The sequence below is a fragment of the Moschus berezovskii genome, chromosome 28 (genome assembly GCF_049115385.1).
Source record: "Moschus berezovskii isolate FMDL1 chromosome 28, NW_MosBer_1.0, whole genome shotgun sequence".
In the NCBI taxonomy this organism is placed as follows: Eukaryota; Metazoa; Chordata; class Mammalia; order Artiodactyla; family Moschidae; genus Moschus; species Moschus berezovskii.
Window position 1 is genome coordinate 30,202,759 of NC_142487.1, and position 26,318 is coordinate 30,229,076.

A 26,318-nucleotide genomic window follows, 5' to 3' on the forward strand; every position below is an offset into this window, starting at 1 on the left:
TGGGGATGATTTCTGATAGAACACTGAGTGTACTGTCCTGAAATTTCATAAAGAGGAGGAGCACTTTCTATGGAAATTCAATGACCTCAGAAGTCCTCTAAGGACATATTTTCCTTCAGATATGAACCATGCTTGAAAAAGAGTCAGTGTTGCTCTAATGATGATAGGTAATATCTGGTCAGTAGTGCAAGTGAATCAATCACTCGTCTGAAATAGCCTAACTGAGAGAAAGCGAGAGAAACCTGACAAGGTTAGGGTGGGACTCACTGGGAGGCGGGGAAAGAGACGTGAGGAGCACAGGAGGAGCCCCGGGCTCCGGGTCCAGCGGCCAGGACTGCGCTGTCCCAGTGCAAGGGGCCCGGGCTCGGCCCCTGGTCAGGGAACTAGATCTCTCATGCTGTAACTAAGGCTTTGCATGCTGCAGTGAAGATAGAAGTTCCCGCATGCTGCAACCAAGACCCAGTGCAGCCCAATAAATAAAAAAATGTTTTAAAAAACCTTTCTGAAAAACCTCATTAAAAAGAATGAGAGAGAAGAAACCAGGGAGATAAAGGAAGAGGGGAGAGACTTGGTTCACTAGTTAGGTTCTGTCTGAGATGCTGCAGGAAGACAGCACTGGTGAGGATGTTCGGCGACTTTCCTAGACACGGCGGTCACGGCTGGGCAGGTCATAGAAGCATGGAGACGGTATTTGCAATGCCAGACTTCTCTCTCAGCTATACTTTGCTTTGCTTCACGCTTACTAGTACTTGAAACCACAGGGTTTTGAAACCTCTCAGTCTGCTTGCTGGGAGTGGGCTGGGACAAGCTATGAAAACCATTCCCTGTGGATTTTGCATATCGCATTTACAAATTGTGAACTCGTGCAGTTTCACAGTGCTTCAAGGGCTCTGTAAGGTGTTCGGGGAGAGTAAGGAACAGAGAAAGAAAGTCCAGTAAAGAGATGAGGTACATGTACACAGTGGAATACTACTCAGCCGCTTAAAGAACGAAATAACGCCATCTGCAGTGATAGGGACAGACCTAGAGATGATCACACCAGGTTCAGTAAGTCAGAAAAAGACAAACATCATATGATATCACTTATACGTGAAGTCTAAAACAAGAAACACATGATCTTATCAATGAAACAGAAACAGACTTACAGACGTTGAGAACAGACTCCTGGTTGCCGAGGGGCGAGGTGGGGCAGGGATGGATTGAGAGTCTGGGATTGGCAGATGTGAACTATTACACAGAGAATGGATAAGCAGCGAGGTCTCACTGTCTGGCAAAAGGAACCATATCCAATATTCTGTGATAAACTGTAACGGAAAAGAATATCAAAAAGAACATATGTATATGGTTGGAAAAAGTTCACTTGCGTTTTTCCATAACATGTACTGGAAAAAGCCGAACAAGCTTTTAGGCTATATATCACTGTGCTGTACAGTAGAAATTAACATAATATTACAAACCAGCTATAGTTCAATAAAAAGAGAGAGAGAAAGTCCAGACTTTCTAGCAGCACTTTGTAAAGGCTTCCTCGGTAACCTGTGTTTTCCAGGAATGACAGGCTGTGGGAGACTGTGTAAAGAGAGGCTGTGGTAGTGGAATATTCTTTTCTGAAGGAGTGATAACACAGAATTAGAGATAATTACTTTAATTTAAAACTCATTGCTCTAATGACCACAGATGTAGGTCTCCCTCCCCCCCCCCCCGTCTTATAGGTTAATTATTCTGATTCATGGTCATTATTTAAAACACATAGAATTACTTGTTCAGCACCTATCCTTGGCCGTTTCCACTGGCTGTAAGACGTGGCTGCTTCTTCCTCTGTCTGGTCTTGAACTGACCTCCTCAGAGCACAGACGTTAGCTGGAGACAGTCCTCACTGACTTCCAGGTATGTGCTGGGATGGGACAAGCTGTTGATGGTGGAGGTACCTTTTGGGGCTCATTGTCTTGGTATTGAAGCTGTATGTGTTTCAGATCTTAATTTTGGGGTCGGAGAGGCAGGCGGGTGCTAATACCATCCTGCTATTTTCCAGCCTCATGACTATGAACACCTTAACTGGCCTGAATCCTAGTTTTCTCATTTATCACCTTGGGATAATAATATCTCCCTCCCTGACGTATTGGGAGGACTCAATTAGATAATGGACCTGGAAGGCCCTCCTTGAATGTTTATTACATGTAGACACAGGTCATACAGTCTGGATAATAAGCTCTTATTGCTTATTAGGGGTCATGGGTGCAGGAACTCTGACACTCTTGACATTGTACACCCAGTGTCTGCCATGTCGTGGGCACTCAGAACACAGTTATTCATCAAATAAATGTCTGGATCATTATTTTATTGCAGTACTCAAGGAGCTTAGAGTTTTGTCTGAGGTTAAGTTCAAACCAAGATGCATATTTTTATTACATTTTTTCTATGTAAGGAGAGGTTATGTATCTAAGGATGTAAGATTTTCATAGACTTTAAAAATTATAATACGTTGTCATTTAAAGTAAGGATGAGCAAGCGCTGTCACTTGTGTCCGATTCTTTGCCACTCTATGGACTGTAGCCCTCCACGCTCCTCTGTTCAAGGGATTTCCCAGGCAAGAATACTGGGTGGCTTGCCATTTCCTTCTTCAGGGGATCTTCCTGACCCAGGGACATAAAACACATCTCTTGTGTCTCCTGCATTGGCAGGCAGGTTCTTTACCACTAACGCCACCTGGGAAGCCCTGTACCAGACGTAATATTCCAGGCAGAAATAGACTAGTTACTAAAGCATTAGCTGATTGGCTCACACATAACTCATGATGCATCCTTACATATGTAGGTGAAGTTATCTTACTCTACACTTGATGAAGCCCTGTTTTTTACAGCTGTTGCCATAGAAAAACTTCTTTATCTTGCCTTGAACATAGCACTGACCTTCAAAATTCCTTCAAACTCTAGCCTAATTCTCTGACACCATAAGTCATTGGTATTAGAGTCTGACCTTCTCCAGTCACTCACATGAAATTACGTACGGAAAGTTCCAAATGGTGCTTGACACATGGTAGAGATGCTCAACGAATTCTCTTGCCCTCTTTAGTGACTTACCACAGTACCTTCATATCTGCTTACACTCAGTGGAGGGATTCATCATTACAAATCTCCAGGGGATCTTCCCGACTTAGGGTTTGAACCCAAATCTCCCACAATTCAGGCAGATTTTTTATCATCTGAGCTACTTGAAAAGCCCATAGAGCAATCACACTACCCCAACTTTTTTAGGGTTGCAAGACACAGTCATCTGTAGCCAGATCTTTGTTGGATTATTTGAAAGAATGAACAGATGCAATTCTAGATGAAAGATATTCAAACATGCATTGGATCTGCCCAGGCACCCAAACTGGAGCTGGGCAGAGATCCAGGGAGCTGGGCAAATAAATCAACCTGTTGTAAATGTCAGTAGTACACGTCTTTGCATGGCGATGCTGGACAGCAATCTCAGGAAGTAGTTACTATCAACTGGCATGAAATAGTAGTTGATTCACAGGTTAAAATTTTCCAACCCCTTGTAAATCAAAACCAATGACCAAACTCAACTGAAAAATGATGGTTTGAGAAGTCTATGGCAACATTTAGAGAAAAAACAGTCCATAAGCATTTTCCGATGAAAAAGTGAAGGCAATTCACAGCATACGTGAGTAAGCAAGGACAGCCGAGGCGGGGCGGGTGGATCTGACCTGTGATTCACTTACCCAGCTATATTTGGGTGTAAAACGTGTTCTTTTTCTCCCCGAGGTATAACTGACAAGCAAAAATTGTGTGTATTTAAGGTATGCAAATGTTTTGATATCTGCATACGTTGTGAAATAATCACTGCTGCTGCTGCTGCTAAGTCACTTCAGTCGTACTATGGAGCTAATTAACATACGCGTCACCTCGTATTATAAAGTATTCTTAAAGTGCTGAAAGTTACCTGGGTAAATTCATCTCATTCACTGTATGGACTTACTGAAATTTTTACCTCCCTCTGTCTCACCGTTTAAGTAAACTGTCAGCAGTCCTTATTACAAAGGGTTAAACTGAAAAAGGAAATTAACAGCACTTTTGTTTTTTATGTTTACCACAGAGTTGAGAGACCCTTTTGATGCTGAGCTACTGATTCCCACTGGTTGATATTTTACCTTCTAACGTGGTTTTCACTTGTTTAATTTATACACCAGCTTAAGTAGCTTATATTCTCCATGTAAGTTTACAAACATATAGAGCATATACAACAGCTTATATTCTCCTTGAAGGCAATACTCTCACTTTAAAAAGTTTCTTTTAAATTTCCCTGTATCTAATACAATAATTGTATCTGTTGGGTTGGAGCTCGCATAATGCTGTTGTCTGATAAGAAGTTAGAAAAGAAAGACCAAGCTGTCAAAAAAGGAACCACGCCACAGAGGAGTCCTCGTTTTGTCCCTAACCCGTGTTGACCGCAAAGCTTTTTACTTTTCCTCTTCCGTTAATAGCTACGGCCTTTGTACCCTATTCAGGAACTGCCTTGTTCATGGTCATACACAAATCAGGGTCGTGGAATGCCAGGACTAGAACGACAGCAGAAATTATTGATGTCAGTTTTAAAGCTATTGTTTTTTCAGTTGTGGAATATATTTGTCTGATGAAAGCTTTATCGGGGGCCCAATAAGGAAGAAAAAAGAAAGACGGGTAAGAGGAAAGACAGACAGAAAAGGAAGAAAGTGGGAGCAACTGGGGCCTCTGGTCACTTGAGGCAATAAAAACAAAACAGGTGAGCAGGTCACCGAGCGCAGAAGGGGAGCCGCGCAGGCTTTCTGGAGAAACTGGTCCAAAACGGATCAGTCCTTTGTTTCCTGGCCAGTGAGCTCGTTTCTAGAACGTTCCTCCCGTCACCTGCTCTGCCCCAGCCCGTCTCCGTTGGTAGCTCTTGATGGTTCCATCTTCCCGTTGTTATTCAGCTATTCTGGCAGATAAATTAAATAGCTGTCCTCAACCCCCACCCCAAGGATGCTGCAGGGAAGACCCCCAAACTTTGAAAACAGCTTGAAGCATATTTTGAAAGTCATTTGTAATAGTAAAAAAAAAAAGTTTTGAATATACTATAGAAATTCAAGCATAGGAGAATATCCGAGACACGGGTGTGAAGTAAACTGGTTCTTGCATCCTTATCCAGCATAAGGGTTCGCGTTGGAAGGTATAGGTCAGCTCTTAGTATGAGGTCTCTATAAAGAGACCCAATTAGAAAGATTAGAGAAAATATACAGATTGTAAGCTAAATATTTAACTTAGTTGAAGGCACAGAGCATGAGAATTTGTTTTAAAATGTGGGACACACATTCCTTTTTCTTTTGTTTCTTTTTTTTTTTGTCATTAATCAATGACAATTGTACCCCAGATGCTGAAATGGCACTTGGAAGAATGCCAGTGTGGGAGGGGCAGAGTTCATATATTTCCACTCCTGACAGGGTGTGGATTGAAACTTACCCGGCCAGCTGTTAGGAGCAACTCTGAAGGCAAGAAGGTAAATGCTAGCATTACCTGCTATTTTCAGTGATGAACATTGCACTGGAATTTACATTAAACGATCCAAACCCAAAGCTGACTTGATTGAAATCAAATGCTGTGCAATTTTATTTTTATTAAATCGAATATCATTTAAAACAGAGCAATTTGTTTTACGATGGTTTGAATGTTTTGTAAATGTGGCAATATCTGTATCTTTCACAAGTATTTCTTGTGTAAGAATTGTTTATCATTTACTTAATTATAACCAGGTTTTATATTTATTCCAGTAGAATGGTATCACCTATGTGAAATTAGAATTTCATTCTTGGGTTTTTAACAGCTTTGTGGAAATTATGAAAATTATAAGTCATGAAATAATTTGGAGATATCAATTTTTTCTTTCTATTCTATATAGGTAAGAATAATTTCACTTAATGTTTTGGGTTGTTAGAAAATCTGTTTAGTCTAAGCTTTAAAATTTTCACTTTAAAGGAAACCATATTTTAATAAGTGAATAATTTCTAATATAGTAGGAGATTAATCAAAAGTTGATTCTATTGTATAATATCTATTGATTACAGCTGCCTGCAGAATGTATCAGTTAATAAGAAATAATTATCATCTAATATTTCAAGCATTAGAATTGCTTGCAATGGAAAAGAAGTAAATGATAGCAAATAAATCTATAAAAATTTATCAGGTGCTCATATATGCCATCATTCTTTACAATGGGATACAAAGATGAATAAAAAACATGGAACCTACCCTCGAGAGAATCATGCTTTGGAAGCAAAGATGTGTGCTCAGTGTGTGGTCAGTTGCTGAGTCGTGTCTGACCCTTTGTGACCCTATGGCTGGAGGCCACCAGGCTCCTCTGTCCATGGGATTCTTCAGGCAAGAATACTGGAGTGGGTTGCCATTTCCTTCTCCAGGGGATCTCCTTGACCCAGGGATGGGACCCAGGGATGGAACCCAGGGATCTTTACTCAGTGGTAAAGAATTGCACTGCAGGTGGATTCTTTACCACTGAGCCACCTGGGAAGCCGTGGAAGCAAAGATAGAAATATAAAAAACAGACAGAGTGATAAGGGAAACAAATATACAAATGTGTGTGCTTCATGTGAACAGATATAAATATGTTTCATATATACATATGGTTGCAAGGTTAAAAAGCACATGGAAAAATAAAGGCAATTGATTTGTCAGTATTGTGAGAGCAAAATTCAAATTTATTGAACTTGTTTGGCCCTAGGAACCATACTCAATATCTTGTAATAACCTATAATAAAAAAAGAATCTAAGGGTCTGCTGCATTGCAGGCAGATTCTTTACCATCTGAGCCACCAGGGATGCCCCTGAATAAATAGATATATGTATATATGTAACTGAATCAATTTGCTGAACTTCTGAAACAGAACATTTAAAATCACCTATATTTCAATAAAAATTAAACAAAAATAAAAAACAATCCCCCCAAATTTATTGTGCAGATGGCAGTACCTCATTACTGATATGCTGCCATTGTACAACAAATTTGAATTTGAGAATCAAAGTTCTACTTCATTAGAGGTTAAATAACAAGTCACTTACCTGGGAAGTATTATAGGGAAAAATATGATACTTTGTTATTGATATCAAAGTGATATCGTTTTTTCCCCTGAATTAAACTTGCTCAGTAGCACCAGTGATGGCTGGCTTCCCTGGTGGCTCAGCAGTTAAGAGTCTGGCTGCAAATGCAGGAGACATGGATTGGATCCCTGGGTCAGGAAGATCCCATGGAAGAGGTCATGGCAACCCACTCCAGTATTCTTGCCTGGAGAATCCCAGGGACAGAGGAGCCTGATGGGCTACAGTCCATGGAGTCACAGAGTCGGACTCGACTGAAGTGACTTAGCAAGCAAGCATGTGTATATGTATATGTACACCTGAAACAAGCACAGCATTGAAAACCAGCTAAATTCCAGTGAACAAACTATTTTTAAAAAGTGGCCACACCAACTGACCCGCCACACACCCTTCAGCAGGAAGATGCCTCCAGCAGGTATGTTTTATTGATGCCTCTGCGCGGGGACCTGGGCTCAGCATGGCACCCGTCAGAGCTGTTCTGAACTTACCTCTCTGCGCTTGGGCAACTCAGGCATTAGTTTGTCTGTCCTTCCAAGACTCCTGTGATCTACCCAGGAGTTCTCCTCTAGATAGAATATTTGCTGGAAAATCTTTTCCACATTGCATTGAAATCTGTGTAAATGCATCATAAATGTAGATTGGAATTGCAAGACTGCAAACCCTTTTATCTCAAATCCAGACTGACCTACATAGTTTCATATTTAAGCCCCAATAACACCTCCTGCCAGCCGTGTTGGTGGTGTTAGTCACTAAATCATGTTCGACTCTTTGCGACCCGATGGACTGTGACCCACCAGGCTCCCCTGTCCATGGGATTCTCCAGGCAAGAATACTGGAGTGGGGTGCCATGCCCGCCTCCAGAGCATCTTCCTGACCCAGGGACCGAGCCCAGGTCTCCTGCATCTCCTGCATTGGCAGGTGGGTCCTTTACCACTAGAGCCACCAGAGGAGCCCCACATATACATTATCTGCTCTTTTTTAGATTCTCCCCATATAGGTCATTACAGAGTATTCAGTTTTGCTCTGGAGCAGGAGTGTTATCTGCGCTCGCAGCAGCGTGATGCAGGAGGAAAGAGGGAGGCTTTGAATTTGGGCTGAATCGACTGGTTTGAACACCAGCTGCATCACTTAATGGCTGGATGTACAATGAAGATACTTTCTAGACTTATGAGATGTTTTGAGAACTAGAGACAATGTTTATGAAATGCTGGTCATGTTGAAGGCTCAGCTGAAGTGGTGGCTATTATTACAAAGTCATCATGGGTGAAGATAGTACTAATTTCTTGAGCTGAATAGATTTTTGAGGGACCTTTCTCTCTTAAAAAGTTGTTTCAGGTCTAAAGATAATGATGACTGAGGTAAATTATGTACAAGTTTTTCAAGTTGTAGTTTATTAAGTGGCAGCTTACCTCAGCAACCAGTCTTTAAATTTAGACTTAGCCAAACAGAAGCTTCTTGTGTGGTGGATCTTTTCTAGATTAGATATAAAGCACTTCCTGCTAATGTTTGGGGAACACATCCTATTTGTATCTGGAGCCAAATTTCACTGTGATAAGTCACTCTTGAAGTTTGAATTTAATCAGCGCTTGTGTTAAACACAAACTAGCAATGCCTAAAAATTAATTTCCATGTTTAGTAATATATTTGCAGCATATTTTAAAATTATATATAACTTAAAAAGTTATATATGTATATACACTACTACATATAAAAAAGACAACCAACAAGGACCCAACGGGGAAATATAATCAATATTTTGTAGTTCCGTTCACTCAGTCATGTCCGACTCTTTGCAACACCATGGACTGCAGCACACCAGGCTACCCTGACCATCACCAACTCCCCGAGTTTGCTCAAGCTCATATCCATCGAATTGGTGAGGCCATCCAACCATCTCATCCTCTGTCGTCCCCTTCTCCAGCCATCAGTCTTTCCCAGCATCAGGGTCTTTTCCAGTGAGTCAGTTCTTCACATCAGGTGGCCAAAGTACTAGAGCTTCAGCTTCAGCATCAGTCCTTCCAATGAATATTCAGGACTGATTTCCTTTAGGATTGACTCTTTTGATCTCCTAACAGTCCAAGGGACTCTCACGAGTCTTTTTCAGTACAGTTTGAAAACATCAAGTCTTTGGCACTAAGCCTTCTTTATGGTCCAACTCTCACATCTGTACATGACTACTGCAAAAACCAGAGCTTTGACTAGATGGTCCTTTGTTTGTCTCTGCTTTTTAATATGCTTTCTAGGTTTGTCACAGCTTTTATTCCTATCACAGCTAACTGGGTTAATGCTCAGGGAAAGAAAGAACAAGATAGTAGTTGGAGCCATGTTAGGGAACTCATGCAAAGTTCACAGAGTTGAGTGCAGATTCCCTGTTCTTTTCTTCTCTAATATTTATTTATTTCCTGCATTGTGTCTTCATGGTGTCACGTGAGATCTTTCACTGAAGACACGGACTCCCTAGTTGTGGCCTGTGGGCTCCGTACTTGCACAAGGGCTCAGTTGCTCCGTGGCACGGGGGATCTTAGTTCACAGCATTGCAAGGCAGGTTCTTAGCCACTGGGCCACCAGGGAAATCCAGATTCCTTGTTCTTTATGCACAAACGGCAGGGAGAGTTTGGTGGTGGGGCGGGGTGGGGGCTGCTCTGCAGCTCACAGAGTAAAGATAATTCCAGAATGAGAAACGAGGGCCCAAAGCAGTACATTCAGCGGACAGGCACAGGCAAGGGGAGGGCTCCGCCTCGTCTTTCTCAGCCAGTGTGTCACTGTGGGCAAGTTCCCTCACCTCTGCCGGCCTTGTTTTTTTTAATCCGGGGAGGAAGGGAGTGGCCGGCATGAACAACCCTGCTCTTTTTAAAGCAGGTAAGACGCTAATTGTTGAGGTCTGTGCATTGTCATGCCAGAAAGCAACACCCTTTCACTCTGGGCCACATCCACACCAGGGAGCAAGGTGACGCTGTGCAAACAGCTGGGAGCCAAGGGCTGGGTTGGGAATCATTCAGTCTTTTAATCCAAATCCATTTTTCTCTTCAATATTGTCTGTCTCAAATCTTCTTTTAATAGCAGGGAATAAATAGCCAGAATGTCCATGGCCTTCCCTTCCCTTGATACCAAACTTTTATTTTGGCCAGGCCATGTGGCATTTGTGATCTTAGTTCCCTGATCAGGGATCGAATCCACGCCCTCTGCATTTTGAGAGCAGAGTCTTAACCACTGGACCTCCAGAGAAGTTCCCATTCCAAAGATTTTGATCAAATATCAACATTGGTTGTAGAGCCAAGTCTTTAAAAACATAAGTTTACTTTTTATCCAAAATTTTATGATTTAACAAAAGCCTGTGAAATCCCCTCAACTCAGATATTTTAAAATTTATTTGATTTCTCTACTTTCTTAGTTGACTTGTCACTACATGAGCTGTGCTTATAGTCAGAATGTGTTGGAGGTGAAGATATTTTTCAACACACTAAGTTTAGCTTTCTGAGGTATGAGGCATTACTGAATTTCCAGACGCACCGGGAACATATGCTTCTTGGAAAGTACCTTCCCGGAACCCAGTATTAATAGCACAAAATGAGAAATACAGTTATGGACGAATTTGGCAGAAAAAAATTGTGACATTAAAAATGGGCCAAAAGCTAAAGCAAGAGGAGAAAGTACCCGTATGCAGCAGGCAAGTGTGTGGTCCTCAGAGCCGACATTGAGGGGCAACTTACAGAAATAGTAAATACAGCAGAAAGAGCACTTAATTTGGATAAATCCATGGAAGTCTTAAAAAAATCGATTATTTTTGGCTGTGCTGGGTCTTCGTTGCTGCATGCGGGCTGTCTCTGGTCGCGGTGAGTGGCGGCGGCTCTTGGCTGCAACGCCCAGGGTGCTCTGATAGCGGCTTCTCCTGTGTGGGGCTCAGACTCGAGGAGCAGAGACACAGTCATTGTGTCTCTCGGGCCCAGTTTCTCCAGGCATGGGGGATCTTCCCAGACCAGGGATTGAACCCATGTCCCCGGCACTGGCAACAGAATTGGTAACCACTGGACCGCCAGAGAAGTCCACAAATGGGATTTAATTCCTCGGTTTCATCATCTCTAAAAAGGGAGTGATAGTATCTAACTTGCAGAGTAGGATTAAAGCTAATATATATAAAACACAGATCTGGCACAGTTTAAAAAAGTTGCCTAATGCTATGTTTTTGAACTAGGGTTTATAGACTAAAAAGGCCCATACTTGGGACTTGCCTGGCGGCCCAACGGTTGAGATTCAGCACTTCCAGGGCAGGGGCTCGGGTTCGATCTCTAATTGGGGAGCTTCAGAATGCCACATGGTGTGGTCAACGAAATAAAAATGCAAAAAAATTTTTAAAAAGGTCTAAACTGGGAAGATGCTAAAGATGCAGTAACTATTTCCTAACACTTACTGTGGGCCTCAAGTCTAGTGGCAAAACACAAGTAAGCAGGCTTACGTTTCCATCTTGGAACACCTCAATAGTCACAGGCAATGAGATAGAAGAAAGGACATCTCATCTGAGAGGGCTGGGTCCAAGCCGAAGGCTTCGTTAGAGTCTCCTGATTCTTCTGGAATAGACTTTTGGTGGGCAAGGTTTAGAACCACGAATGAATTCTAAACCTCCGCGATCTTTCAAGGCTTGTTATCTTGGACAATGCCAATGTCTGACTTCAGAGCCCCATGTCTTGAAGGCTGCACGTGGAATGAGTCAGAGGAGGTGAGAATGTTCCAGTGGACAAGGCCGGCTGGACGTTTCCAACGTCGCAGAACACAGAGGGGAGGGAACTGGGGACACACTTAGCAGAAGGCGGTGGAGTGACCTTGGGGAGACGGTAGCCTTTGACTTTATTTATTTATTACCTGATTAAAGGCAGTTCTACAACAAAGTAGTAGAACTGTGCTTCCGTAAAGATATGTTTAAACTCTAACCCCCAGTACCTGTGAATGAGACCTTCTACGAAGTAGGGTCTTTGCAGATGTAAACAAGCTAAGGTGAGTTCGTGCTGGATTAGGGTGAGCCTTAAACCAATGGCCAGTGTCTGTAGGTGACACACATGGAAGACGCGGGGAAGAACGCAATGTGAAGAGGGGGCCAAGGTTCGAGTGATGTCTCTGCAAGCCAAAGACTGCTGGGTCTCCCAGGGGGGCTGGGAGAGAGGCATGGGACGGATCTTCCCTGAGAGTCTCCGAAAAACTCCCTGGTTTTGGACTTCTGTCCTCCAGAACCGTGGGAAAATCCATTTTTTTGTTATTTGAGTCACCCGGTTTGTAGCAATTTGTTATGGCAGGCCCAGTAAACTGATCATACCACTTAATGAATATAGATCTCTATCTGAATCAATATCAATAGCCACATCTCTATGTATATACCATGAGAATAATGACCTTAGTTTTCCAGTTTTTAATGACACAGTGACTAATGGTGTATGGTTGTATCTTGGGTGTTTAAAACGACAGCTGTTTACCTACTGTGCCCTGATGATCGTTTCTGTCTTTTGTTTTCTTGTTTGCTTTAGAGTGTCATCAGATTCACAATGGACTCTCTCATTGCAGCAAATACCAAGTTTTGCTTTGATCTGTTCCAAAAGATCAGCACGGATGGTTGTCGGCAGAACATCTTCTTCTGCCCGCTGAGCCTCTCGGCCGCGCTCGGCATGGTCCGCCTGGGGGCCAGGAGCGGCAGCGCACGCCAGATCGACCAGGTGCGGACCGCGCTCCCTTCTGGGTGCAGAGTCGGCCCATTCCCTGGGCAAGCCTGACTGTTCCTGCGCCCTGGGCTTGCTGGGAACTGCATCTGCCCGAGATTCATTTACGGGGCACGCCCTGCTTTCTCTTTAGTCCAATAGTACTTCCAGGCTCAGGGGCGCCTCCGGCTCCCTGAGGACGCCTGCTCCATCTCACCTGCCTGACAGCTGCTCTCACCGTCTCCTGTCTGTCTGTCTGCATGTGTGCTCAGCCGCTTCAGTCGTGTCTGATTCTTTGAAACCTCATTGCCTGGAGCCCGCCAGGGATTTCCCAGGCAAGAATCCTGGAGTGGGTTGCATTCCCTTCTCCAGGGGATCTTCCCGACCCAGGGATCGAACCTGCATCTTTGACGTCTCCTGCGTTGCAGGCAGATCTTTGCCGACTGAGCCACCAGGGAAGCCCTTGTCTGTCTACATGTCTTTTTCTCTGTGTTCATTGTTGATACCGATATTGCCAGCATTTTTTAATGCGCTCGTGTGTTTTCTCGCTCACTCATTCCATTAAATAAAAATGTATTAAGCACCAGTTACGCATCCAGTGGCGAAAGATTCTGGTGGCCTTGCTGACTTCCTCTCTCACTTCACATCAAGTTTGTCAGAAAGGACTGCTGGCTTTTCTTTTTAAATATATCTAAGATGTTGGCACTCCCCACCACCTCCCTGACGCCTGGATACAGATTCCTCACAAGCGGCCTTGCTTCCACTGTCAGTGTTCTCAACCCTGGTGCCAGAAAGATTCTTTAAAACCAAAGTCAGATCCTGTTTCCTGTTGGCTCAAAATCTGGACTTCCATTTCCCTGACAGAAGCCTGAGTTCTTCCAATGGCCTGTGAGAGTTTGGGGGTCTGGGTTCTGGGTAACCTGGTGACTCTCTCTCCCTCCCCTCCCCTCTCTCTGGCCACACCGACCCCACCACCCCTTCCTTGGGAAATCCACACCCACCCCTGCTGGAGGGCCTTTGCTCCATCCCATTCCCCTAGGTGACTGATCTAGCACTTAATCTGTGCTTCAGGACTGTGATCAGAATTTACCTTCTCAAACAGATTGACTTTGATTTCTCAGTCTAAGGCTGCATGTGTTTGTGTGTGTGTATGGGTGTGTGTGTGTGTGTGAGTGTGTATTAGTTGTTCAGTCCTGTCCAACTCTTTGCGACCCCATGGACTATAGCCCTCCAGTCTCCTCTGTCCATGGGACTCTGCAGGCAAGAGAATACTGCAGTGGGTAGCTGTTCCCTTCTCCAGAGGATCTTTCTGACGCAGGGATTGAACCTGGGTCTCCCACACTGCAGGCAGATTCTTTACCATCTGAGCCACCAGGGAAACCCCTTAAGGCTGCATACTGGTCCCCAACACTGTGAGATTCCCTCTTGTCCCAGCTGCTTTCTCCCACATGCATTTTCCATCTTCTGACATACCGCCTAGAGTAATTAATTACTATTTCATCCCTCTCTCACTAGAATGTAACCTCCCAGAGGGCAGGACTCTATCCTAGAGCAGCAACTCAATACAAATGTGTAGAACGAATGAATGCCCCCCAGTAGACCACAGGCTCCTGAGGCCGGCCTTATAATTCCGTGATCTAGTCCGGAGTGCAGAGGTTAAGTATGAGCAGAGCTGTGTCCCTAAGATGGAAGAGTGAATTATTGGACTGAAGCAGCAGGTGTTTAGGGTCATTCTGAAACTGCAATACTTTGGCCACCTCATGTGATGGATTGACTCACTGGAAAAGACTCAGATGCTGGGAAAGGTTGGGGGCGGGAGGAGAAGGGGACGACAGAGAATGAGATGGCTGGATGGCATCACCGACTCTGTGGACATGAGTTTGAGTGAACTCCGGGAGTTGGTGATGGACAGGGAGGCATGGCGTGCTGTGATTCATGGGGTCGTGGAGAGTCGGACACGACTGAGCGACTGAACTGAACTGAACTGAACTGAATTCAAGTGCTTTGATTTGGTGTATTACTCCATCCAGGTGGCGCAGTGGTAAAGAATCTGTCTGCCAATGCAGGGAATGCAGGCTCAATCTTCTCCAGAAGATCCCCTGGAGAAGGGAATGGCAACCCACTCCAGTGTTCTTGCCTGTAAAATGCCATGGGCAGAGAGGCCTGGCGGGCTACAATCCATGGGATCACAAAGAGTCGGACACCACTTAGCATGCCTGCACACGCACGTGCGCACACACACACACACACACACACCCCTTATTCCATTAGCCACACTCGGCCAGAGTGCAGTCGGCACCCTCCAGGCGGGGTTTCAGATGCTCCTTCTCCAGGCTCTTGGGTGTCACAGCAGACCTACCCTGATGATGCCAGATGCCCCTTTGTCTCCCATCTTTCTGCAAAGCTCTAGATAACTTATCTTCTGCTCTACTAGGTCAGTGCAGTCTAACACAAATATAATCTAAGCCACATATATAATTAAAAACTTTTTAGTAGCCATGCTGCTGCTGCTGCTAAGTCACTTCAGTCGTGTCCAACTCTGTGCGACCCCATAGACAGAAGCCCACCAGGCTCCCCCGTCCCTGGGACTCTCCAGGCAAGAACGCTGGAGTGGGTTGCCATTTAAATATAAAAATAGATGGGACTAATTTTAATAATATATATTATTTAACCCAATACCTTGAAAATATTATCATATCAACATGCAATCAGTTAAAACATTTAAATAAAATATTTTATATTCTTTTTTTTCATACTAAGTCTTCACAATCTGATGTGTATTTTACACTTCTAGTCAATTCAGGCCATCTCATAGCCAAGTGTGATTTGTGGATGCTGATAATCTTTCAGCTTGGCTACATTCTTTCTTAAATGCAGGGGCATAGCATTCTGTTTACTTCCCATCCTTCCGCTTCACAGCCTGAGTCAAAAGAAACACGTACCTTTCTTTTTTTTTAAATTTATTTTTAATTGGAGGATAACTGCTTTACAGTATTGTGCTGGTTTCCGCCAAACATCAGCACGAATCAGCCGCAGGTAAACACTGTTCCCTCCCCCTTGAACCTCCCTCTCACCTCCTCCCCATCCCTCTCGGCTGTCACAGATCCCCAGTTTGAGCTCTCTGCGTCCGACCCCATCCTCGCTGGCCGCCTAGTTTACATGTGGGGATATACGCGCCTCCATGCTGCGCTCTTAGTTTGTCCCACCCTCTCCTTCCCCAGCTGCCACCTTTCTTTAAACCGTTGATGATTATTTTGTTTAACTCTGTAATCCTTATCACTGCCACGTTATAAAAATCTTTCTGAAGCTGTTCAGACCTCCTGCTGTTTGTGCAGTCTGAAAGACCCCATCTCCACTCTCGTGCAGGTACTGCACTTCAACGAATTTTCCCAGAATAAAGAGAACGAGCCGGATCCCTGTCTGAAAAAAGCAGAGCAAGAAGTGCCTGCCGACAGCAACCTGGAAGGGCAGAAGGAAGTGACGGGGTCCCTGACGCTGCAGGTGGGCCACATGAACTCTGCCTCTCCGTCCAAAGTACTACACCCCTCCGGGCTGTCCTATGTGAGACCACAGTCGTTTCTCCTCTGTGAGATCTTGGCAGACCTCTGCAGCCACAGCCACAGCCACAGCAGTAATCCCAAATGACCCAATTCCCTTCTGATTACGCATCTTATGTGTCCTTGGCTGTAAACAGTAGGATCTAGAATCTTCTGCTTATGATAAAGAAGCTCAGATCATAGTCCCAGGACTCACCTAGGTTTACAGGCCACGGCTCCCCAGGATGGAGCAAGGCTGAGGAGGATGGGGTGAGGGCAGTAGCTCCCCACGACTCTCTCTCCGCTTTTGCTGTTCTGTTTCCTGCTGGAATCTGTACTGACACTGGAGGCTTTTATGGGTTGTCTTATACCAGGAACAGTAAAGATATTCTCCAGTTTATATATCCTCTTACGTTAGGAAGTTTAGGATTCTTTCTTGACTCTTTGAAAACAGAGACAAACAAGTCACACTCATCCAAAATGCAGTGTGCATTGTGGAGTCCCCATTTATATATTTCCCGCCTGATCTTGATCCAACGTGGGGACCAGGACAGGGACCACGTCCACCCTCCGTCCCTCGCTTCTTCCCCGCTTGCTCCCCTACTTGGTAACAAAGTGAAATGACAGCTTGCTTTATGAGGCTTTATCGCGTTTTACTTAAGATCACGTTTTATTTCTTCTTTTGTTAGACCGAGGCTTCAAAGGATGAGAGTGGACTGCTCAGCTGCTATTTCGGGCAGCTTCTCTCCAAATTAGCCAGGATCAAAGTCGATTACACCCTGAGTATTGCCAACAGGCTTTATGGGGAGCGAGAATTCCCAATCTGCCCGGTGAGTTAGGCGTGACTGCTGATTAAAGCCACCCTTTGCCTTACTACTTCAAACGCGTCAAGGAGCTGGATTTCTCGCCTGCTGTCCAGAGCACAAACCTCCGGCGGGAGGAGGTGCTGGGGGGGTGTCCCGGACTATTTCTTTCTCTCCCACACCGCTGCCGCGCTCCCCCAGTTCCCCACTTGCCCCCATGGGTGGGAGCCCCTGCAGGCCGTGGGGCTCGTGTGCGTTTGGAAAGGATGCCCTCTCCTGTGCCGGGCGGTCCTTGCCGTTCTCGGTGCCCGGTAGAGGCACTGGTAGCTGCTGTCCCAGCTGGTCCCTCCCGCCCCGCTCAAGGCGCTTCTCTAAAACCGCCTTTTATGCCACGATCAGGCCGCCTGCCCATGAAATTGTACTCATTTGAGACGCGGTGCGGTGTCGCCGAAGGAGACTGACTGGAGCCAATAAAGGCTTTGGGACCAGAGAAAGCCGCTGCCGCCCCGGGCTGCAGTTTCCCGCCTCGCCGCTAGAGGGGGAGAGCGAGCCGCCGTGAGCTGGGCGGGGTGACCCACGCTCGGGCGCCACTCCGTTTAGGGGCGTGTTTAAGGGGCGGGGTCCTGTACTTGGGCCAAAATTAGTGTGTTCTCTTACAACGGAAATGAGATTTTATATGTTTTTTTTTAAACTAGCTTTATTGAAATATAAATTCATATAACATACAACTCACTTATTAAAAATGCTCACAGCAGTGATTTCGGTATATTACATTACACAATGCTTTAAAATTGTGGTAAAATATCTATAGCATAAAAATTGCCATTTTAACCATTTCTGAGTATGCAATTTGGTGGCATTAGTTGTATTCACGGTGTTGTGTAATGATTACCCTATTTCCAAAACGTTTCCATCACTGTGAATAGAAACTCTGTACCGTTCGATTAAGCAGGGTTCTCATTCTTAAAAACTTGAAGCATTTCACAGCGAAGGCTCTAAAGTTACTTGCTGTTCGTCCTGTGCTGTGTTGTGCTTAGTCGCTCAGTTGTGTCCGACTCTTCGTGACCCCACGGACTGTAGCCCGCCAGCCTTCTCTGTCCACGGGGATTCTCCAGGCAAGAATGCTGGACTGGGTTGGCATGACCTCCTCCAGGAAACCTTCCCAACTCAGGAATCGAACTGGGGTCTCCTGCACTGCAGGCAGATTCTTTACCAGCTGAGCTGTGAGTCTCCACAAATGGAATGTCCAAATCTGATAGGAAAGCTAGTGTCCTTTTAACTGTGGACTGCTCCCATGGCAAGCCACTCCAGTACTCTTGCCTGGAAAATCCCATGGATGGAGGAGCCTGGTAGGCTGCAGTCCATGGGGTCGTGAAGAGTTAGACACGACTGAGCAACTTCATTTTCACTTTTCACTTTCACACATTGGAGAAGGAAATGGCAACCCACTCCAGCGTTCTTGCCTGGAGAATCCCAGGGACGGGGGAGCCTGGTTGGCTTCCGTCTATGGGGTCGCACAGAGTCGGACACGACTGAAGTGACTTAGTAGCAGCAGCAGCAGCAGCTCCCTAAGCCTTCTATACCCTCAATTAGCACTATAGGCAATGAACTGTCTCTGTGTAATTAAGACTGGGGATGGATAGAAACCCCATGCACCCAGTATGAATGACTAGGCACTTCTTTCTCATTAGGCTTCTCACGACTGCTTCACTCCTAAACTATTAGCATAATTGTATCATTTTATGTCACTATTTCCACTTATCCCAATTTATCAGGAATACTTAGATGGTGTGACTCAATTTTACCACACGACGGTCGAAAGTGTTGATTTTCGGAAAGACACTGAAAAATCCAGGCAAGAGATTAACTTCTGGGTTGAATCTCAATCCCAAGGTAAGAAAGACCCCACACATTGGAGGTGGTGTTCTTTTCCATTTAAAAGAAAAACATCAGCCCAGCTTTGCAGATCACTGGTCTGTTGAGACCAGATGCTCACGTGTGTGGATTGGGTCGAAGCTTGTTGTGCAGGTGTCAAATAGTTAAGATGCTTAGAGCTGTGGGTACTTATTTCTGGTCCTTTGCTCCATCATAAAGGTGAGATGCCTTTCAGCCAAGTACAGTACCGGCAGGATGCCAACTCGGTCCATGTTTCTTTAAGGTTCAGTAGAAAGGTGGTGAATAAAATCTGTATTCAGAGGGAAATAGAAATAAGATCCTGATTCTTGCCAGCTTTTACCTAGATTTACAGATATTTGCTGAGTGAAGGAATGATGGTGATGAGTAGTAAAAATTTGAGTTCAACAAAAGTGGAAGAATATTTTTAATCTGGAACTGCCCTGTCTGCCTTTTTTGGGGGTTTAGTTTTCTTGGATTAGGCTTCCCTGGTGGCTCGGTTGGTTAAAGAAGCCACCTGCATTGCAAGAGACCTGGGTTCGAACCCTGGGTCAGGAAGATTCCTAGAGAAAGAACTGGCTTTCTGCTCCAGTGTGTTCGCTTGGGAAATCATGGACAGAGGAGCCTGGCGGGCTATACGCCATGGGGTCACAAGAGTTGGACATGACTTAACCACTAAACCACCACCAACTTTCTTGGATTACTTCCTGGATGAGACAGACTTTAGTCTTGGGAATACTAAACTGCATTTTAAAAATCTGTCTACTTGAATACTTTTGCTACAATTGATATTTAGGGTGTTCTCTGGAAACTTCTTTTAAGGTAAAATCAAGGAACTCTTCAGCAAGGACAGTATCAACAATAAGACCGTGCTGGTTCTGGTGAACGCTGTCTACTTCAAGGCCAAATGGGAGAAATATTTTGACTGTGAAAACACGGTTGACGCTGTTTTCTCTCTAAGTGAGGTACCAGAGCACAGTTTTCTAGATATTCAATCACAGTTTCCACTGAATGATGGGCAGTATGTATACTCGCATCTAAACTTAGGTCTCTGGGTTATGACTTACGTTTACAAGAGCATTTGGTTATTAATAAAAACCAGTGCCTAAAGACTACAAAGCATTTTTGTGCCAGGTGCTGCACTGAGCATTTTTCCTTCATTATTTCATTTCTTCCCCAAAATAACATGGAAATAGCTGTTATTATTAGTCCTACTTAGGAGTCCAGGGGGAAAAAATGCAAAGGTTACTCAGTCAAATTCATGCGTTACGATTCACATGTGTGAGTATTTGCCTCAAAAACCTGTGTTCCTTATTTCAAAAGAGCAAATATATATTATCAATATTATATATGTTGTATTTTGTATATTATATATGACTTATAACTATATATGAGTAACCCAGGAGGGAACATACGTTTATCTCTCAGCATAGGTAACGCTATGAGAGAGAGATGATGTTTACATTTGTTTATTTTTCTGCATTTTCTAACTTTCTGCACAAGTACTGCTTCCAAAATAATAAATGGTGCTTGAAAAAGATGGGCTCTAAGCCATTGAGCTGCAGAATGGGAGCAGCCATGCTGTTCTCTGCAGCGCGGTGTGTGCTCCTCTGTCGGTTGGTGACCTGCCGCGTACTGTGAGGCTATCATGAAGCTTACGGCGCCCTTTCCTCTGGCAGAAGCCCATGCGGCAGGAGTTATTTAGTACCCAGAAGCTTAGCATTTCCAGACCAGTAGGGATAGAGCATCCCGGGAGGCCAGAGCCTGGGGTGGAGGAGGTAAGGGCGAGGGAGCTGGCAGGGCTGGTTTCAGCTGGCGAGGCTGTGGGTAGACATCTGGATGGACATCCTACCAACAAGGGGTCTTAGGAGCTGAAGAACCTACCAAAACCATGGAAAGATGGGGTGTTGGCAAAGTAAGGGCCCCCTGGTCAGTGGGCAGAAGGCTTCGTTAGACTGGATCCCTGTGGCTCTGAACTTTCAGGGAAGCCCCTTCTCTGGACGGACCACGTTTTCAGGGAAGTTGGGGACTGTGTGGGTTTGTGAGCTTCTTGTGGCCGTGCTGTGACTTTCTACCTTGTCCGCCTCAGAGTGAAAAGAAGAACGTGAAGATGATGAACCAGAATGGGCTGTTCAGAATCGGCTTCGTGGACGAGCTGAAGGCGCAGATCTTGGAGCTTCCGTACACAAAGGGGAAGCTCGACATGGTTGTGCTGCTGCCGTCCGGCTCCGCGGACAACCTGAAGGCCCTGGAAGAGGTGAGTCTTCATTTGCACATCTCTGCAGCTGCAGTCCACGGGCTCGCAAAGAGCCGGACACAACTGAGACCGAACAACACTGACGACAGCATATTTCGGGGCTGCCCTGTGGCTCAGATGGCAGAGAATCCGCCTGCAGTGCAGGAGACCCAGGTTCAGTTTCTAGGTCAAGAAGATCCCCTGGAGAAGGGAAGGGCAACCCACTCCAGTACTCTTGCCTGGAGAATCACTTGGACAGAGAAGCCTGGCAGGCTACAGTCCGTGGGGTTGCAAGGAATCGGACACGACTGAACGACTAACACACACACACACACACACACATACAGACCATATTTCATCATATCATCTTGAGGAAGGATGGTATCTGGGCTATCAGAGAATCAGAGAATACATATGAGTCTGAATTCATGAGATATTTATTTGTCATTTGTTGAGAACTAAAGGAAAAAAAAGCAAAAAATATTAAATAGGACTTGTTTTGCTCATCTCATGGTTCTCTGCAATTATTTTTCCAGACCAAGGGATCTGGAAGCCGAGGAACTTGAGAACTGCAAAAATGAAATAACTTTTCCTTTTTCCTGAATATCCTGGCGTCTCGCCTCTTCTCACACTATTTTGCTGTAGCTCAGTAAGAGACCCTTTAGCTTAATCCTCTTTCTCGGTCCTTGTGCTTTGACAGAAGTGGAGATGCTGATGTTGAAGCAGATTACTTGTGAAGTAGGAATTAATAAAGGTCCAGCTTGGTGGGGTGGGGGTGGGGAAGAGAGAAAGTGAGACAGAAATACAGGGATATGGGAGAACAGGTGTGACAATGAGAATCATAACTCTTATTCCAAGTTTATCATGTGCCGGCACTATGTGAGGGCTTCCCAGGGCGCTCAGTGGTAAAGAACCTGCCTGCCATGCAGGAGACACAGGAGACGCGGGTTCCATCCTGGGTCGGGAAGATCCCCTGGAGAAGGAAGTGACCCTCCACTCCACTTTTCTCACCTGGGAAATTCTGTGAACAGAGGATCCTTGTGGGCTACAGTCCCTGGGGCCACAGAGAGCCTGATATGACCGAGCGACTGAGCACAGCAGAGCTGTGGGAAGTACTTTACACACATTATTTTGCTTAATCCTTGCAAAACTCCAGTGGTAGCATCTCTGCTTTATAAAAGAGGAGGCTGAACTTCAGAATATTAAGGACTGGTCAAGCTCACCTGACGTAATCAAATGAGCTTTGCTGGGCATTGAACACTAACCTGTCAGACACCAAAGAACAGAGGAATTCAAATTTTCTGGTATCTTTTAAAGAGGAAAGATATTTTCTTGGAGGACTTTTAAATGAAATCAGAGGATTTTGAGGCAAAGACCTTGAGGATTGTTACCAGCGGTGGAAATAGACTCAGGTCCCCCTCTGAAGTGTGTAGGGCATCCTTTGCAAGCTCATCATCTGACCTTCAACATGATTTTCTTCCTCTTGTAGCTTGAAAAGAATATCACCTACGAAAAACTCGTGGCCTGGAGCAGTTCAGGAAATATGTCAGAAAAAAGAGTAGCTGTCTCCTTCCCTCGGTTCACTCTGGAAGACAGCTACGATCTCAACCCTATTCTACAAGACATGGGCATCACGGATATCTTTGATGAAACAAAGGCTGACCTTACTGGAATCTCTCCAAGTCCCAGTTTGTACCTGTCAAAAGTTGTCCATAAAACCTTTGTGGAGGTGGATGAAAATGGAACCCAGGCAGTCGCAGCCAGTGGGGCTGTCGGCATGGAAAAGTCCTCACCATCCTGGGAGACATTTAATGCTAACCGCCCTTTTCTCTTTTTCATCAGACACAACAAAACCCAAACCATTCTCTTCTATGGCAGGGTCTGCTCTCCTTGAAAGGAGAACACGGTCTGGTGCTTGGAGCTGGGAGAAAGCGATGATACGATTCACCCCTTGTATCACAAGGGCATTTGCGTTTTCGCTAACATCCAGAGCTGACTTAATTCTGTCACGACTCCACGCTCCCCACTTCCGGCCGTTGGTCCGCACTTCTCCTGACCTTTCTCTCACTCTGCAGCAGGTTCTCATCTAGGTCCTTTAGTCCTAAGAGGTCCTTGCTCCCTCCCCAAACTTTCACCACCCTAAGCTTTCAAGCATATAACTTTACCTGCTGTGACCTGAAGGTCAACATAATTGAGGACGATATAGATTCTAAGTTACAGACCTCCTTAGAAAGGAATCCTGAAAGTTCAAGTCATTAGTCCACTCCTAGGAACTGGCAGACTCAGAAAACATGTTTCCACGGGTGGCAAGAGAAAAGGTTTCCGTGGGATCTGTTTTGGACACTCAGCCGTGTTCCTGCCGCTGCTGCAATCCTGGTGCCCTGGGGCGGCGGAGGTGCTCCTCTTCCTCGTCTATCTCCTGCTGCCTGGAGGGTGTCCTGTGGGGGTGGGCTTGGTGACGGCTCAAGGGAGTAAGACTCCCCCAGCAGCGCGCATTTTGCAGAGGGCAGGATGGTGTTTGTCTTCTGAATCTGACAGGGACTCAGGAGAACAGCCAGTGAATTAAAGACAGATGCAGTCTCAGGTTTCCTGATGGAACCGTCCCCGTGAGGCACTTCCTCTGGCTCCTCCTCACACCTGTCCTCAGAGAACTCTCTGTAGTTGCTCCTAAGGGCTTCCCTGGTGGCTTAGAAGGTGAAGAACCCGCCTGCCAACGCAGGAGACCTGGGTTGGATCCCTGGGTTGGGAAGATCTCCTGGAGAAGGAAATGGCAACCCACTCCAGTATTCTAGCCTGGAAAGTCCCATGGACAGAGGAGGCTGGTGGCTACAGCCATGGAGTCGCAAAGAGTCGGACATGACTGAGCGACTGAGCTGCACTGCACTGGGCATCACATAGCTGCTCCTAAACACTCAGCAGGCTGGGGGAGGGAGGGAGGTGCTGCCCTCACTGTGGCCCCTCCCACCCCCTCTCTCCATCCTCTGCCGCGTGGACCCATCTGTCCTCCCAGAGGCCTCCTAAGAGCCCGCCAGGGCCTGGGCACGATGCTCGTGGAAGCCCTTTCCCATCAACTGAAAGCCAGACACCAGAGCGTTCAAGACCCCAGGACCCAGGACCTTTGTTCTCGGAGGTGTCGATCTGAGTTTGATCTCTGCCTCCACTGCGTGCTCTGGAATGACCACTGACACACTCTCCCGTAAAGGTGAATTTCCGGCCTTGATTGTGGTCCGGTTTCCCTGCCCTGTGACTCCCTCCTCCCAGCTGCCCCTGTGTTGGTGAAGTGTGGCTGTAGCAGTTTTTACAGGAGGAGGTGTGTTAACTTCACCTGCTCTTATGCTGGTCCGCCCCCTAGTTCTCTCTGTGCTGGAGGAGACAAGTGGTGTGTTCTTTATACAGGTGTCCCATGGCTCAAACTTGCTTATAGCATAAAAAAATTTCTCATTGGTAACATGAGGCTGTTCTACCAAGTCCTTTACCTAGAATACATGTCCCATGTGTCAAATTTATCTCAGACAATCGAAAATAGTCTCTCCTGTGGTTCTTTTTTGAGGGTCAGGTTTCTAGGGCTGATTCCATATTAACCTGACAGTACAGCTAGACACTGACCATGACCTGTATTATGGGTCTGGCATTGTCTGGTGTTGCTTTTGTTCTTACTCTTTTCCTTGCTATGCATATTTTCTCATTTGCATTGGGGTTTTTCAGAATTTTAATCACGAGGGGAAAATGAATCTATTTACAATAAAGAGTGTGATTCTTAAATCTGTCTGAAGTCAGTAAATGCCATCTTTACTGACCTTTCATTGATCAAAATGTTTCCTAGTGAATAAAGCATTTTTGTCATAAAATACGTATGATGTGTTACCAACTGACTTTTTTTAGTGACATAAATACTTTTAAGCTCTTCATCCAAAAATGCAGTAATACATACCCTATAAAGCTAACAATTCTCAGTTGTTTAGGAATAATACATCTTGTGCCAGTAATAATTCTCTTCCCAGCTTTCCACCCTAAGTACATATAAAGACAAATAAAAGAAGATGAAATCTCACAGTAATTCTAAAATCTAAGAACGATGGCCAGTGGGTCATCAGAATGAGGGAGACACCTCTGCTGACTGCAGGGTGATGTGGCTGGGTGGAAAGGCCTGGTCGAGAGGGGACCTGGTGAGGTGACTGTGTGTCAGCCTGCCTCCTTTTCTCCCACAGCTGCCGTCCCGAGCTCAAAAACACGAGATAGTGGCCCGCCTAAACCAAGGCACCCGTCTCGCTACTTCTACCTGTTGCTGTCTCCCAGCCGGTGTCTGTGTGGGATGGACGTGTACACACTGCTGTGTTTGAAATGGATCAGCGACAAGGGCCTATTGCAGAGCACAGGGAGCTCTGCTCAGTGTCACGTGGCAGCCTGGATGGGAGGGGAGTCTGGGCGAGAAGGGATACTCCTATTTGTATGGCTGGGTCCCTTTGCTTTTCACCTGAAACCATCACAACATTGTTAATCTGCTATACCCCAATACAAAATAAAAAGTTAAATCTGTTTTCTTTCTGAAACCACTGAAAGACTGGATGAAACTCCCCGAGTTTGATTCGGAGGAAGGCGAGGACAGGCGTCATTCCAAGTGAAGTCCTTCCGGGGGAACAAAAACAGAAACAGCCCCGGTGGAGATGTCCTTGGGTTCGTACGGTGCCTCTCTGCTTTGCGTGTCGGAGAGTCAGGCCTCTCCTCTCCAGAGAGGAGACAGAGCCACAGAACCACAGTAGATGAAACCCCTGAGACCCGGGGAAATAAGCTCAAAATTAGAAGCCCTCTGACTCTTTTTTTCTACTCTCAAACCAGCAAGACCGACCCTTCAGTATGGCAGCCAGAGGCAGTGAGGGCCCGCCGGTTGGTGGGCTGCTGTGGGGGCTGGAGAGCCAGCCAGGGCTGGCGAGTCGGGGCTGGGATCAGCGCTTCCGGTCCAAGGTCTCCTCCGTCCACAACGCTGCAGGCCGACACACAAGACAACATCGTCCAAAAGCAATGTGCTCGTTCACGTCGACTCTCAGTGT

At 45.6% G+C, this 26,318-nt stretch overlaps 1 protein-coding gene across 2 annotated transcripts; it reads left to right on the forward strand.

Annotated features, from left to right (window-relative positions):
* The first annotated feature begins 5,405 nt into the window (after window positions 1-5,405).
* On the forward strand, window positions 5,406-25,787 carry SERPINB12 (serpin family B member 12). Of its 2 annotated transcripts, XR_008684726.2 has the most exons (9): window positions 5,406-5,511; window positions 12,635-12,820; window positions 16,169-16,303; window positions 17,028-17,168; window positions 18,917-19,034; window positions 19,857-19,999; window positions 21,124-21,291; window positions 22,760-24,472; window positions 25,479-25,787. XR_008684726.2 is itself a non-coding variant. In XM_055417503.2 (8 exons), exons 2-8 carry the CDS (start codon window positions 12,653-12,655, stop codon window positions 23,162-23,164), a joined length of 1,278 nt encoding a protein of 425 aa, XP_055273478.1. In that variant the 5' UTR covers window positions 5,406-5,511; window positions 12,635-12,652; the 3' UTR covers window positions 23,165-25,120. The 2 variants fall into 2 exon arrangements, 1 of the variants encoding a protein (XP_055273478.1); XM_055417503.2 differs by lacking the exon at window positions 25,479-25,787 and having other exon boundaries at window positions 22,760-25,120.
* Window positions 25,788-26,318: the final 531 nt, after the last annotated feature.

Excerpts from the sequence above, each read along its gene's own strand:
- SERPINB12 (XM_055417503.2), top strand. The coding sequence starts at position 12,653 with ATGGACTCTCTCATTGCAGCAAATACCAAGTTTTGCTTTGATCTGTTC. Across the intron at positions 12,821-16,168 it reads GCGCACGCCAGATCGACCAG|GTACTGCACTTCAACGAATT; the intron begins GTGCGGACCGCG and ends ACTCTCGTGCAG. Across the intron at positions 21,292-22,759 it reads ACCTGAAGGCCCTGGAAGAG|CTTGAAAAGAATATCACCTA; the intron begins GTGAGTCTTCAT and ends TTCCTCTTGTAG.